The 14,810-nt window shown below is 34.9% G+C and overlaps 1 protein-coding gene across 3 annotated transcripts in view; it reads right to left on the bottom strand.

Annotated features, from left to right (window-relative positions):
- The window catches only part of PRMT3 (protein arginine methyltransferase 3), a 107,302-nt gene that overhangs the window by 64,692 nt on the left and 27,800 nt on the right, over window positions 1–14,810 (bottom strand). For all 3 annotated transcript variants that reach the window (XM_037040384.1, XM_037040385.1, XM_037040386.1), the window contains one exon: window positions 11,225–11,324. In XM_037040384.1, the coding sequence (XP_036896279.1) occupies window positions 11,225–11,324 (100 nt within the window). The remainder of the gene's footprint in view (window positions 1–11,224; window positions 11,325–14,810) is intronic.

The following is a 14,810-nucleotide window of genomic DNA, read 5'->3' as shown; positions in this document are numbered from 1 at the left end:
ACATTCTCTTGTATCATTTCTTTTTTCACATTAGCCAAGACTATGTGTGTGCATGCGCATACCAAAATATAGATTTACAAACATACATGTATCTACATACACATCTGCTCAAAATTTCTTTACAATAAAATTTTAAAACCCAATCAAAATAATTTGATCAAATTGGATAAATTAATGCAAATTCTAACTTTAAGATTCTTCTTAAAAAAGATAACCACAGAGATTTCTCACCCCCAACTCCAAAAACTCAGTTTTACTTAATACTCTGAACTTTGGTATTTACTCGTAAGACTTTCCCCCATGTCTGCTTTCATTTAAAATAATAAACCCCAATAAGCATTTTCCCACATACCCCTTAATGATTGCTGTAGGTAAGATTAGAATCTTGATAAGTAGGACAGTATTAGAAATACTTTCTAAGGTTCTAATTATTAAAACCTAATTTTCACGTTAGATAAATCAGTGCTAAAGAGGTTAAGCGTCTTATTTTATTTCAGTCATATTGCTGGACAAGTAACACAGGAAACTTTTTAGCAGCCCATACAAAACAGTGGCCTTGAGATTCAGTTCCCATTGCTGCTAAATTCAATAGTGAGATAGAGTACGAACAAACGAAAGAAATCATCATCATCCCCGGCAGCAAAAATACCTTTTCCTAAGTGCCAGGTCTCTGCTGCTCATTTTTTAGAGTAAGCCAACATAACTCAGTCAGAGAACTTCTGAAAGCAAGCGATCAAACGCTTCTGCCGATAACCTGTAAAGGATTCGGCACAGTGACCGGCACAGGGTTAACACACACATTACACGACTCTTTACTTTGGCAGAAGGCATTACAAGTCTTTTTTCTTTTGCCTTTTCCCATTTTTTATTTTTTCACTCTTCATTGGTTTATAATAAAAATAATATTCTCCATTAGAAGGCTCTTTTGTCTCCTAAAATTTTAAAATAATAATAGTGGTGATAATTGTTAAAGTTCATTGTGTTAAGTGCCTAATTATGGGTTATGTTATTTAATTCTTCCCTAAAGCACATTATTGTTATTTCCATTTAACTGATAAGAAAATAAGGCTTAGGAATGTTAACTTAAAGGGACTCAACTTAAAATAAGGGGACTTAAAAAACAGACCATAATCATTGAAATAGCTGAATGAGCCAAGTTGTGAACCTTGGTCCAACAACACATAAGTTCTGAATCATTATTTTATGTTGCTTCTTAAACTGAGTTACTTGACTGAAAATAAGATTTGGTATTTGTACTACATTATACTACAGTTACACATAAGTACTCAGATGTTCTGAAATAAAAATTTCTCATGTAGCATAGTAAACAAGATTAGAATTTACAATAGGTATATGATTCATAATAGTTCAGAGTGGTAGCTTAGTTGGCAACTATTACCCACCATCTACTGTGAAAATTATCAGTTTAGAAAAATCAATTATTGTACCAGAATATATGTAGAACCAATATAAATTTTTAAGGTAAATTAATATGCCTAGTTAAAAAATATTAGCAGATGAAAAGATTTATATATGTATTGCTCATGGTTATTGCCCTTTCTCTCAACTTTCCACTTTGCTAAACTTCATTTTACTATAGGCTCCCTCCGTGATAGTATAGCCCTAATTTCCTGGGAATTGTCCTTGGTTCTGAACCAAGTCATTCATTACTGATATCAGAAGGCTTTGCTCCAAATGCCCTGCTCATCTGCAGTGTAATTCAGACTGTAATTTCACAGGCTGCTGCTTCACCTGTAGGGGTGCCATCTGGAGGAGAATTACACCCAGTATTTTCTCCCGTGATGCTCCTGGGGCAATCTTCTTTCCAAACTGACATTTCCTTTTTAAAATTAAAATTTGCATTTTACACTTCAAAAACTAATTACTAAAAAAGGAACATGTTGATTAAATCTGGAACTAGAACATTAACATTATTCATTGAAATAATAAGCTTATTTGCCTGCTGATATCTTCTTGGAATAAATTAATGATAGATAAAACTTGTGATATCTTCAGAATAAGGTGCTTCTATTGTCTATTCTTTTTTCAGTTCAAATAACTGAGTTATCCATACACCCTTAGGTAGAATTAACTATTTTAAAGAGTGGCCAGGCAGCTCAGTTGGCTAGAGAGTCATCCTGATAGACCAAGATTGAGGGTTCAATCCCCAGTCAGAGCACATATAAGAAGCAACCTATGAATGCATAAATAAAGTGGAATGAAAAATCAATGTTTCTCTCTCTCTCCCTCTTCTCTCTCTTCAAAAATCACCAATAAATAAATAAATAAATATAAAAACGAGTTATTCAAGGGAGAAATACAGATAAAATAAACAGTTAATCTCCAGAAAGTCTAGTAACAAATAGTGAATAATCTGGACTTAGAGATAAAAATAAAAGTTTACGTCCAACAAATAAACAAGCCTACAGAATCCAATCCCTAATACTTAGTATGTTTCTGAAGTATAATCAGTAATTGACACCAATTTTTCCAATAATACTCTAAATTCTGTAAGATTTACTGTAGATAGAATTTTACTCAATGTATCCAATATTATTAGGATTACTAGTCCTTTGTTAATGGGAAACAGTATATTTTTAGTAAAAACATATAAATGTAAATTTGTTCACCAATACTCATTGAGGATAGATCCACTGACTGGAATCTTCACCATCTTCCTTGCATAAACCCCACTCAACGAATTGTAAGTAAAGCCGGGTTTGGGTTACTTTAAAATAGGAAAAGATTTATTAGCATTTGTCACCACAGTAAATTCAATAAAAATGAAAAAACATAAATAAAAAAATAGAAAAAATTCTAAGGGCATTTGCCAAGTAGAGTCCCTGAATTCTATAATTCTCATCCTCCCGCTCCTAATATTTCATAATTTGACTACTTTACTTGACATTTTTCTTACAATCTCATTCAACATAATAATATTAATTGATTTCACATAAATGAGCAGGCAAACAATGCCATACGCTCTTGGCAAACACATAACCCATCTGACCAGGACAGAACAGGAGCAACAATGAAGGTAACTTAGTTTCAAATGTTCAGGTAGCCACAGGAATCCAGCAGGTGTTATATAAAACGAATGCAGAACATCAGCTTCTAAATTAAATGCAGACTGGTTGAGGAAGCTTCAACTGCATATCCATGTGACCCAATGCAGTCATGATGCCACCTTTTAACACAAATTTTCCTTGATGCCCAAGATTAGGTCAGGTGGCCTTTAAATACCATCTAAGTTGGAAGCTGCATTATTAACAATGCATAGAAATGACTTCTCTAAAGCAGGGTTTCTCAATCCTGGCACTACTGGCATTTTGGGCCATATAATACTTTATTGTGGGGCTGTTCTGTCTGTTGTAAGATGCTTAGCAGCATCTCTAACTTTGCCTGCTAGAGGCCAGCAGCACTGTCCTCCTGTCCCCACTCTCTCCTTCCCCCACTGCAACCTAGAATGTCTGCAGACATTTCCTGCTGACCAAATAACCCCTGGGTGCAAAATTCAACACCCTCGCTCCATGCAGAACCACTGCTCCAGAGATATTCACAATGTAATTCAATAAGCACTTTCTCCCGTTACAGTGTTATTTGCTGTGGTGTTAAAATGTACAGAACTTATGATTTTACAGGATGTATCTGATCTCAGAAGGTTTTATAGGGTGTAAAGTAACCTCTATATGTCTCACTGTTATATTTATAATAGCCTTAGATATTGAAAAGCTGAATTGCAAAGCATTTCCAGTGATTTCCCCGTCTATCACTTGACACTTTCATCTTAAAATGTGCTGATGTTAAATAATTAAGCACTTTTGACAGAAGATTTATATGACTAGTTGTATAATATGTAATAATATGTAAGCAACATATATTTTGTTTATAAATGCTTAGAATAGTACATAGTTCTAGTACACAATTAATTAGAAAAATGATAAAGGGCCAAAAATATTATACGGGGTAAAAAAACCCAATACTTTGGAATAATAAAGAGGTCAAACTTTATGGAGAATACATAACAATCCTAATGTGCATGTACCTAAAAACCACATAAAAATACCCAAAGCAAAACCTAATACAACTGAAAAGGGAAACAATTTCTGAACTACAGGTAGAAACTGCATTATTATTTAGTACTTAATAAAAAAACAGACTTAAAAAATAAAGACTTAAAAAAGATTAAATGGTACCATCAGACAGCTTGACCCAACTGATAATACATACTGCTTCACCCACGGATGGCAGAATACACATTCATTCTAGATGAATGGGGAACATTCGACCAGATGCCATATTCTGAGCCATAAGATAAGTCTGAACAAATTTAATGGAAAGATAATGTATACAGCATGGCCTCTGATATCAACCAAATCAAACCAGAGATCAGTAACAAAAAGATATCTAAAAAATTTCCAAACATTTGAAATTAAACAACATGCTTCTAAATAATTTATGCATGAAAGCAGAAATAACTAGGGTAATATTCTGAATTGAATAAAAAAATGTGGGATGCAGCTGCAGCAGTAATAAAGGGAAATTTATAGGTTTAACAATGGAGAAAGCAAGTTGTAAAAGAAATATGTAGAATATGTTTACCTACACTAAATACAAGGGTGGGGTCTGTAATCTATTTTTTATGCTTTATCTCGTCTAGACCAGTACCGGCACACGGCAGCACACGTTTGTTAAATGAGTGGTTGTGCCAAGGGGCGGGAAGACACATACATGTACATGTTCAGAATAGATTAAAATATTTCATGAAGAACACACTAGAAACTGGTGACAGATTTTGTTGGTGGATTCAGGGTAAGTTCTAAGTGGTAGGGTAAAGACCAGGGAGGAGTAAGATTTGTAACTTCTATGACTTATTACATAGTCAAAAAAGTAATACATTTTATATGTATTATCACAAACATTTGTCTGAGCAGCTCCTTTTTCATTATTATTTCACTTAATCACTATCTTTCATGCAAGAAGAATGAAAATAATGGTAATACCTATCACTTATTAGGCACCTATTATGTGCTTGCTGCTGTCCTGCATGACTACTTCCTTTTTCTCTTCTCATACCTTCCAACATACAGTTCTCACTTTTCAGCAGCATGGACTTGTAGAGAACAAAGCTCAGAAGAAGAGCTCATTTCCTAACAAGAAAAACTTTTATTACTTTAAAAGTCTTTCCTCCACTAGATGGCACTCTCACTTAATCAACTAAAGATTGACAGTCAAACTGACCCCTTTCCCCAGAATGCAGCAAACTGTCCAATCAGCAAGTCTATCAAAATAAAAAAAGAAGAAGAAAGGAGAAAGGAGGAAGGAGGAAGAAGGAAGAGGAAGAAGGAAGAAGGAAGAGGAAGAGGAAGAAGAAGAAAGGTATATCATCTTAAGATCTTTCCAAATGCAAATGTGGTCCTTATTCCAGACTCACAGAATCAGTTTCAAAGATGAGGGTAGGCGATGAGTATGTTTTTCTAAAACAATATTCCTACCCCCCACAGTGGTTAAAAAAGTCGTTAACTATAACTGAATATTCTACTCCTAAAAATAGAATTAAATTGCCCTGGCTGGGTAGCTAAATTAGTTGGGGCATCACCCCAAACCAAAAGGCTGGGGGAACAACCCCTAGCTGGGGCACATGCCTAGACTGTGGGTTCGATGCCTGGTTGGGGTGTGCATGGGAGGCGACCCATCAATGGTTTTCCCTCTCCTCTCCCTCCCACCCACCCTCTCTCTCTCCAAAGTCAATAAAAACATATCTTCAGGTGAAGATAAAAAGGAAGTATATTTACGATTCATGAAATGAAAAGAAGCTTTAAGATAACAACAGCAAGCAGGTAAACAAAGTTTTAAAAGAACCAAAAAGAATCTCTAAAAGTAAATTTTAAAACATTGAAATAAAACCTCAATGGATGAGTTTAACAAATTATTAGAAGTAACTTTAGAAAGAATTTGTAAATTGGTGGACTGAACTGAAAAAATTATCAGGGTGCAGCCCAGAAAGCTAAAACATTAAAAACTACGGAGGTTAAAAGGTATGGAAGATGAAGAAGTCTAATAAATATACAATGGCAATTATTGGCTGATTTATTCAATAAGATACAAAAACTCATAATGGGACTTTGATAAATTTGATACATTAAAAATTAAGAATGTCTATTCATCAAATCACACCAAAAAAAATGAAACAACACACAGAAATGATAAAGAATTAAGTATCTGTCAAGACAAGTTAGGTTATCCTGAGTCAACAGCCCCCAAATTACTATTTCAAACAAACCAACAAAAGACTTATTTCTGGTACTGCAGGTTGAGAAGAGGCATTGCTACTGTAATCGCTCAGGGGTCAGACAAGCCATAGGGCCACATCTAACTTTCAAGAGAACAGAGTTCAATTCCATTATGTGCCCAGAAACAGGGAAGAACAGAAGAAATGAGAAGAGCCCTAATGACAGACTGGAAACTAGAATAAGAAACTCTGTCAGAAAAATAAGAGAAATAAGGTAATTTGCTAACACATATTTTGCTCTCACTAATCATTGGTACTTTCCATTACGGAGAAAATTATTTCTGTCAAAAATATACTAATAAGACTATAGAAATAGAAAAAGAAATAGAAATAAAAACATTAAAACAATGCTAATCTTTGTCATCAAAAGAACATTTTTTACAGTAAACTTTATATAACGTCATATCATTTATTTGAATTTTAAATTTTGGTTATTTTTATTTATTGCTTTTTTACATACAAGGAACACAACAGTGAAAAGGTATCTTTTTCTCTAATGGAACAACAGAGAAATGAGAAATGCACGAAAAAAATGGCAGGACGTAGAGTGGAGGCGCACGGTATTCTGCTGTGTATAATGCACACCTATGTGTTTTGTGTGGGTTAAACACAGGTTTATTATACTGTTATGTGGCCATTACACCCATATGTAATGTGCATACTTATTTTTCCCTCAAAAATGTGGGCAAAGAAGTGTACATTATACACAGCAAGATGTGGTACGTCTTATATTTCTTTATCTTGAAACACTGGACACAAGTTCATTTCAGAAAATATCTTCAGTAAACAACACACACTAAGAGTATAATTTTTTAAAATCCTCACCCAAGGACATACTTATTGATTTTAGAGAGAGGTGAGGGAGGGAGGGAGAAGAAACATCGATGTGAGAAAGAAACATGATTGGTTGCCTCTCGTTCGAGGCCTGACTAGGGACCAAACTTGCATCTTGGGCATGTAACCTGACCAAGTTTCAAACCCACAACCTTCCAGTTGATGAGATGATGCTCCAAACCACTGAGTCACATGGCCAGGGCCATGCACAATTTTACATAGCTTAAAATTTTCAGAGTAATATATATAAAAGAGGAAAATGTAAGTTTTTAAAAATCTTTAAATTCAGGTCACAAGCCTATTTCTTGTCAAAGAGAGGAAATGCAAAAATATACCTGTATGAATGAAAATTTGTGTTATTAATTAATCTCCTATACTCTTCCTGACTCAGATTACTTCAGTTTATCTGACTTACTAAACTATTTATATAGTTATTATAATACCATTTAAGGCAAGAAAACAGATCAGGAAAGACCAACTATCTTCATAACAGTTGGCTGAAATGCCTGGCTCCACAGTCAACCAAACTAAAAACAGCAAAAACATTTCAACGGCCACAGGTTTAAAATGTGACTTACGGCAGCTTCATGGTTAGTTTGTGGACCATTGATAAACCAAATCACAGGCCATGTTTTCTGAGTGACACAGGCTATAAAAGCCTACTTACCAACAGTAAAGAGCATTAAATATGAACAAAGGACACCCCATCATTATGGTTACAGGTATGTGCATGCACACGCACTGCACAAATACACCTGTGCGGGGGAGATGGGATGGGGAAAGTTCATTCCTAAGTTTTAATGACGAATCCAAGAGTATTTGAGCAAAGAAAATTTTTAGTCACTTCTGAAGCAAACCTAGATAGAAAAATGACAAGAGAATTTAGGCAATTTGAATTTATATCATCAGTGACTATGAAACATAAAGTTCACTTGATATCTAATTCTGTGGATGGTCCTGAAGACAGAAAATAACATACCGTATTTTTTGGACTCTAAGAGGCACATTTCCCTCTCTAAATTTGGGAGGAATAATGGTTGTTAATGCTGCTGTTGAGGTCTATTTACATTTATATTGGTGAAATATTATGTTATTTATGTTATTCAATATTTTACCACATTTTTTGCTTCAAAATTTTTTCCCCTATTTTCCTCCTTTAAAACCTAGGCGCATCTTATGGTCCAAAAAAATGGTTAAAAAAGAATCTTCTCTGGCTATTGGTATCATGTAATTCCAGGATCTTGTCTTTGTATTTCTAGGAGGTCAAACTGGAAACAGAGATGGAAAACAGCAACACCAATGAGTCAATCTGGCTTAAATGAACAAGAATTAGGAATGCTTATTTTTTTATTAGGCCACCAGAAATAAAAAGCCAGGAAGAATAGATCCATCAGTAGAGTGAAATGTGAAAAATGAGAACAGATACAGGTGTAAATTTTAACGTCTTGTAGAGATTAAACTGTTTCTATTGAACTGATAACAATTTTATCAAATAGAAATTGCATTCAATAAAAATAAAAATGTAAAATTAAAGGCAAGCCTAAATCTACAAGTGACAGTTTGTTCAATACTAATAACATAAATGATTGGGCTTTTAAAATTACATTCCTATCAAAGAACATCTTCCAAAATAAAGGCAAAGTTCATGAACAACCTGTACACAGAAAACACATCTGTATTAAGCCATGGAACAGTCAGAGGGGCCATAGTAGAAGAAAAGATATATTTTTCTCCAATACACGACGCCTACATTGCTACGCTGGATCACAAGTCCATTAAGTATCTGTGTCCAGTTCTACTGGGTATCTTCTAACAGTGCTTCCTTGTTGAAAATACTTTTTAAAAGAGAAAAAAATGTGATATAGCTTACAATTGGGTTATTCTAGATTTTTGTATTATTTCTGCCATATGTAAAAAAAATCTTTGAAAGAGAAGATTCTATGCAATACACTTTAATTTTAAAATGCTGATATGTGAAACTGTGGCTTTATAATAGTTATTTATCACTTACCCACTATTTCAGCCAAAGTAGAAATGTCTGAAAACCATTGAATATATTTTATAAAGCATACCTACTCCTCATTTAATTATGTATTTTGAAGTTTTCAGCTTCTCAGCTTAGAAATCCCAGTGGAAGCACCAAAGTTAGAGTACTTCCTACATGCCTTAGAAGATATTATAAATAATACTGCTGTACTTTAGAGATGACTCAAAACTTTCTAGCACAAGCTTAAGTGCAAATTTCACTAGAAAAAAAAGGTCATCCAGAATTCTTTGCCTTAGACTAACTGCCATAAATTACAGTGTCTAATGTTCCACCTAAAGCATTTAACACAATGGACTAGACTTAATTCCACGGACGCTTAAAAGGTAGACAGCAAGATAATGCAAACTCTTACGTTACACCTTTGTAAAGAGCCTCAGCAATCTAGAGGAAGAAGAACAAAGCAGGAGGGTTCAGAATACTGATATCAAACTATGCTACAAGGCTACTATAATCAAACGTCTGGTACTGGCATAAAAACAGACACAAAGATCCACGGAACGGAGCAGAGAGCCCAGAAATAAACCCACATCTCTGGTCAGTGATATTTGACAAAGGGGGCATGAGCATACAGTGGAGTAAAGACAGTCTCTTCAACAAATGGTGTTGGGAGAACTGGATTGGTACACGCAAAAAAATGAAACTAGCCCACCAACTTACACCACACACCAGAATAAACACAAAATAGTATAAACTATTTTAAATGGCTGCCAAGTAAATGTCTCAAATGTGCTTCCTGCAAAGTACCTTTCTGTAGTCCTAAAAGAGACGTTGGGTTTTTAATTATACATTACTAAATTCATACTTTCTCATTCAACTCATAATGGAAATCACAGTGCTGACACAAATTCTCTGATATGAGAATAATGACATTATGATTAAGAATTGTTAAAAGCCAACCCTAGCATTAAAAAAATCAACACACTGTTTCACATACAAATGAATAGTAATGACAACAGCCACTGGCTCCAGACTGAAACTTGACACTACATTAAATCTGTGCAAAAGCTTCCCGAAATCCCAACTATTTTGCTAGAATTATGACTATGTTTATTCAAAATTTATCATTATAAAGCAAACTGATTTTTTTCATCTTTTTGATAAATTCATTTAATAAAAAGATGTATCAAATACAGTTCAAAAAACAAAGCTTAAAACTTTCCAAATGGTTAAAAATGTGTCTATCTAGAAATAGTGTCCACTTTGTCTTTATCGAAGTGGCTTATCAGTAAGTACGTCAAATCAGCTGTCAAATACCATTCATGTTACTTTATATACATTTAAAAATAAATATTCTGCTTTGACTTATGATTTCAAAAGTAGGTTATAAAGTTACATAGTGTACCTTATTTTTATAAGGTACACTTATTTTTATAATTTTAACAATACAAATAAATTCTACTTTATGTAATAAAAGACACTGATAACACCGCCTAAGAGATAAAAAAGATTGGACACTCAGTATGATAGCAATAAAAGCTACATGATAGCAATAAAAGCTACATCATGTTAATTTATTTTTATTTTTATTTTTATTTTTTTAGAGAGAGGGGAAGGAAGGGAGAAAGAGAGGGAGAGAAACATCCATCAGTCAGTTTCCTCTCACCCACCCCTAAATGGGGACCTGGCCAACAACCCAGGCACGTGCCCTGACAGGCAATTCACCTGCAGCCTTAAGGTTTGCAGTTGGTGGTTTTCCTGACGACGCCCAATGCACTGAGACATCCCAGTCAGGGCAACATCGTGTTAATTTTGACAGAACAGTCCTACTAAGTCCTTACTAGTCTGTGCAAGCTTTTAAGTAAACATACTTAATTCTCTAAGAAAAATAATACAGTGATACTTTCTTATGACTTTAAGAGTAAAAAAAGTTATCTTTTTTTTAAAGATTATGAGTGAGCAGTAAATAAGTGCTAGTTCAGAATCAAGTTAGCTGTTTTTAAAATAATGCTGCCATTCTGCCATTTATTAAATACAATTAAGTGCAGAAAAACTGCTATCATATTGTTTTTTCTTAAACCAATAAAAGTAGTTTTTTTTAAACAAATACTTACCATCCACTCAGATATAATAACATCCACTTTCTCTACAGGAAGATGAACTTCTTCAATCTTTCCTTTAATTAGTATGATAGTATCTTCAAGTTTATTGAGTCTGAAAATTATCACAATGAATTACATTAGTATGTTAAACAAATCCTGAAAACTAGTCAAATTACATAATTTCTTGACATCTGTTCAAATTAGTTTGTGGGACTTAAAGTATATTCAAAGTTTATTTATTTCCCTATTTATTAATTATCTTTTGGTCACTTCACAAATGTCTAAATTTTTTGGTCATTTTAAAAATCAGGTCAGTTATAATATTATGGATATTTAAGAATCCTGCCCTGGCTCGTGTAGCTCAGGGGATCGAGCGCGGGCCTGCAAACCCAACGATCACAGTTCGATTCTCAGTCAGGGTACATGCCTGGGGTTGCAGGCCAGTTCCCAGCAGGGGACTCACGAGAGGCAACCATACACTGATATTTCTCTCCTTCTCTCCTTCCCTTCCACTCTAAAGATAAATAAATAAAATCTAAAAAAAAAAAAAACCAATAAAAAAAGAATCCTTTACATCACCTGGATAAAACCCTTGTCAGATTTATGTATAGTGAATATTATCTACCATATTGTATTTTTTTCATTTTTTAATGTTATGTTATGAAGACCTGAAGTTTTAAATTTTGATAAAGACCAATTAACACTTTTTTGTTGTGTTCATGCTTTTGGTGACATATTTAAGAAATGCTTTTCTATATCAAATATTTTCACCTATGTTTTCTTTTTTTTAGTTTCCATTTGGAGTTAATTTTTCCAATAGAGTATCATGTTCATTTTTTCCCTTATCAATGCCTACTGATAATGTGCTGAAAAATTTGTTTGGAAAACTTTTCACAAATCATAGTTGCAACTCTGTTGAAAAATTATCATTAACTCATAGAATTAATTTGATATCTTTGTCAAAAATCAACTGACCATTTATACATGGTTTTATTTCTGGACTTTAAATTTTGCCTCAAAATTTAGATGTATGTCCTACCAATATTACACTTTCCTGATTGCTATAACTTTAAACTGAGTCACAAAGTCTAACAGTATAAATCCTTTAACTTTATTCTTCTTTTAAAAAATTCTTGGGTGGAGGGATTGAGCAAAAAGGAAAAAGGATTCGTGGGCATGGACAATAGGGTGGTAATTGCTAGGGAGAGGGGGGCTAAGGGGACTATATGGTAATGGGCAAAAATGCAATAAAGATTAATTTTAAAACTTAAAAATAAAAAGATTTTTAAAAATAAAACATTCTTTTAACTATTCTAGGTCATCTATGTTTCCATATGAATTATAAGGTCCACTCTAATTCTTTGCAAAGTTTATGTCTTAGATATATTTTGTTAAATTTATCCCTAAATGTTCAATGACTTTGGTTGTATTAAAAATGCTGATTTCTAGCCCTGGCTGGTGTAACTCAGTGGATTGAGCGTGGGCCTGCGAACCACACGATCGCGGTTCGATTCCCAGTCAGGGCACATGCCTGGGTTGCAGGCCAGTTCCCAGCAGGGCACGCACAAGAGGCAAACATACATTGATATTTCTCTCCCTCTCTCCTTCCCTCCCCCCTCTAGAGATAAATAAATAAAATATTTGAAAAAAATGCTGATTTCTAAAAGTTTCAATTTCTAGTTATCTGTATGTAATAATAGAAATACAACTGATTTTCATATTTTGACCTGGAATCTCATACTATACCGATAGTTCCTAAAGTTTTGTTTATTTCTCCTGTAACTTCTGTCAGTTTTTGCTTCATGTAATCTGAAAATTTTATTAATTAATAGAGGTATAGTATTATTACTCTGTTCTTGACTGTTTGATCTTTAATCACCATGAAACGCCCTTCTCTGCCCCTGATAAGCCCTACGCTGTCTCCTTTGTTCGTGTTTGTGCAGCTGCCCCAACTCTTTCAATGATTAGTGCTCACCTAACACCTCTCCCTGTTCTTTTAGTTTTACCCATGTTATTTTGTACTTAAACTGGATTTTTCAAAGGCATAATATAGTCAGGTGTTACTTTTTTACAGGCTGATAATCTTTTTCTTAATGGGTCTTTAGACCAAGGACTGGAAAATTAAGGCTTGGCAGCCAGTGGCCAGCTTTCTACAGACCACAGGTTGTTAAGAAAGAATAATAAAAAGAAGTTATCAATAGCAGAAGTAACAGAGATCACACACGTCCCACAAAGCTGCAAATATTTTCTGCATTACTATTACTATTTACTCGCCATTTACAGAATAGTTTTGCCAACCCTTGCTTTAGAACACTGTAGAAGCATAGCTCAGGCAAGGAATACAGTGAGAAGGTCTAACACAGAATTAAATGGGGTCACATAGAAAGAGAAAAAGATAAAGAGGACAGAAAAAAGATTGGAGATAAAGAATGAGATTTTTTTTAGAACTGATAAAAAGCATTAAGCCACAGACAAAAGAAATACAATAAATCTCTAGAAGATCAAATTTTTTAAAAAGATTCAGGCATTACTGTAAAACTTCAGAAAATCAAAAACAAAGAGAACATCTTCACAAAGGTAGATTACCTTCAATGAAATAACAATTATTCCAGACTTCTGGCCAAGATGGAGGCACAGGTGGAAACACTGTGCCTCCTCACACAACAAAGTTTAAAGAAAACAAAGTTTTAGTAACAAAAACGCAACCAAAACACAGAAAATTGAACTATACGGAAGTATGACAACAACAAACCGTTCAGCTAGACCGGTAAGAGGGGCAGAGCCAGCAGCTGGTGGAGGGGGGTTGTGCAGGAAAGATCCACTGGACTGACCCAGGCGCTCAGGCAGCGGTTGGCAGATCCCAGGCGTGCGGTAGCCTGGGCGAACCCAGAGAGGGTGCAAGGAGGCAGGCTGACCATGGTCACATATTCACATGCAGATAAACCAGTGAAGGAGCAAGCAGTGACACAGACCGCGCAGGCTCCAGCAGCGGGAAGCAGCAGAGAGGATCCCCATTGCCCCTCTCTGACCCTGCCCCCACATACAGCATCACAACCCAGCGACCTGGGTTGCCCCACCCTGGTGAACACCTAGGGCTCTGTCCCTCATAGGTAACAGGTGGGAACAGACCAAAACATTATGGCTCAAGAAGAACTCAAAGCCCCAGAGTCAATAACTCTACGCGACCAAGAAATAGCCAACCTATCAGATGCACGGTTCAAAACAGTGGTGCTCACAGAATTGGTGGGTTTCAGCCACAAATTAGAGGAACATATGAAGGCTAAACTCATTGAAATGAAGGGAAATGCATAGGAAACCACTAATGATGGAAAGCAAACTGGGACTCAAATCAATGGAGTGGACCAGAGGAAGAAAGAAACAACCAAACAGAAAAGAAGGAAGAAGCAAGAATTCAAAAAAATGAGGAGAGGTTTAGGAACCTCCAGGACATCTTTAAACGTTCCAACATCCGGATTATAGGGGTACCAGAAAGGAAAGAGAAAGAGCAACAAATGGAAAACTTATTTGAACAAATAATAAAGGAAAACTTCCCCAGTCTGGCAAAGGAAATAGACTCCCAGGAAATCCAGGAAGCTCA

Source organism: Sturnira hondurensis, unplaced genomic scaffold, assembly GCF_014824575.4.
Source record: "Sturnira hondurensis isolate 20B ecotype Veracruz unplaced genomic scaffold, ASM1482457v3 Scaffold0002638, whole genome shotgun sequence".
Classification (NCBI taxonomy): domain Eukaryota; kingdom Metazoa; phylum Chordata; class Mammalia; order Chiroptera; family Phyllostomidae; genus Sturnira; species Sturnira hondurensis.
This window is presented reverse-complemented; position numbering and strand designations above follow the sequence as displayed.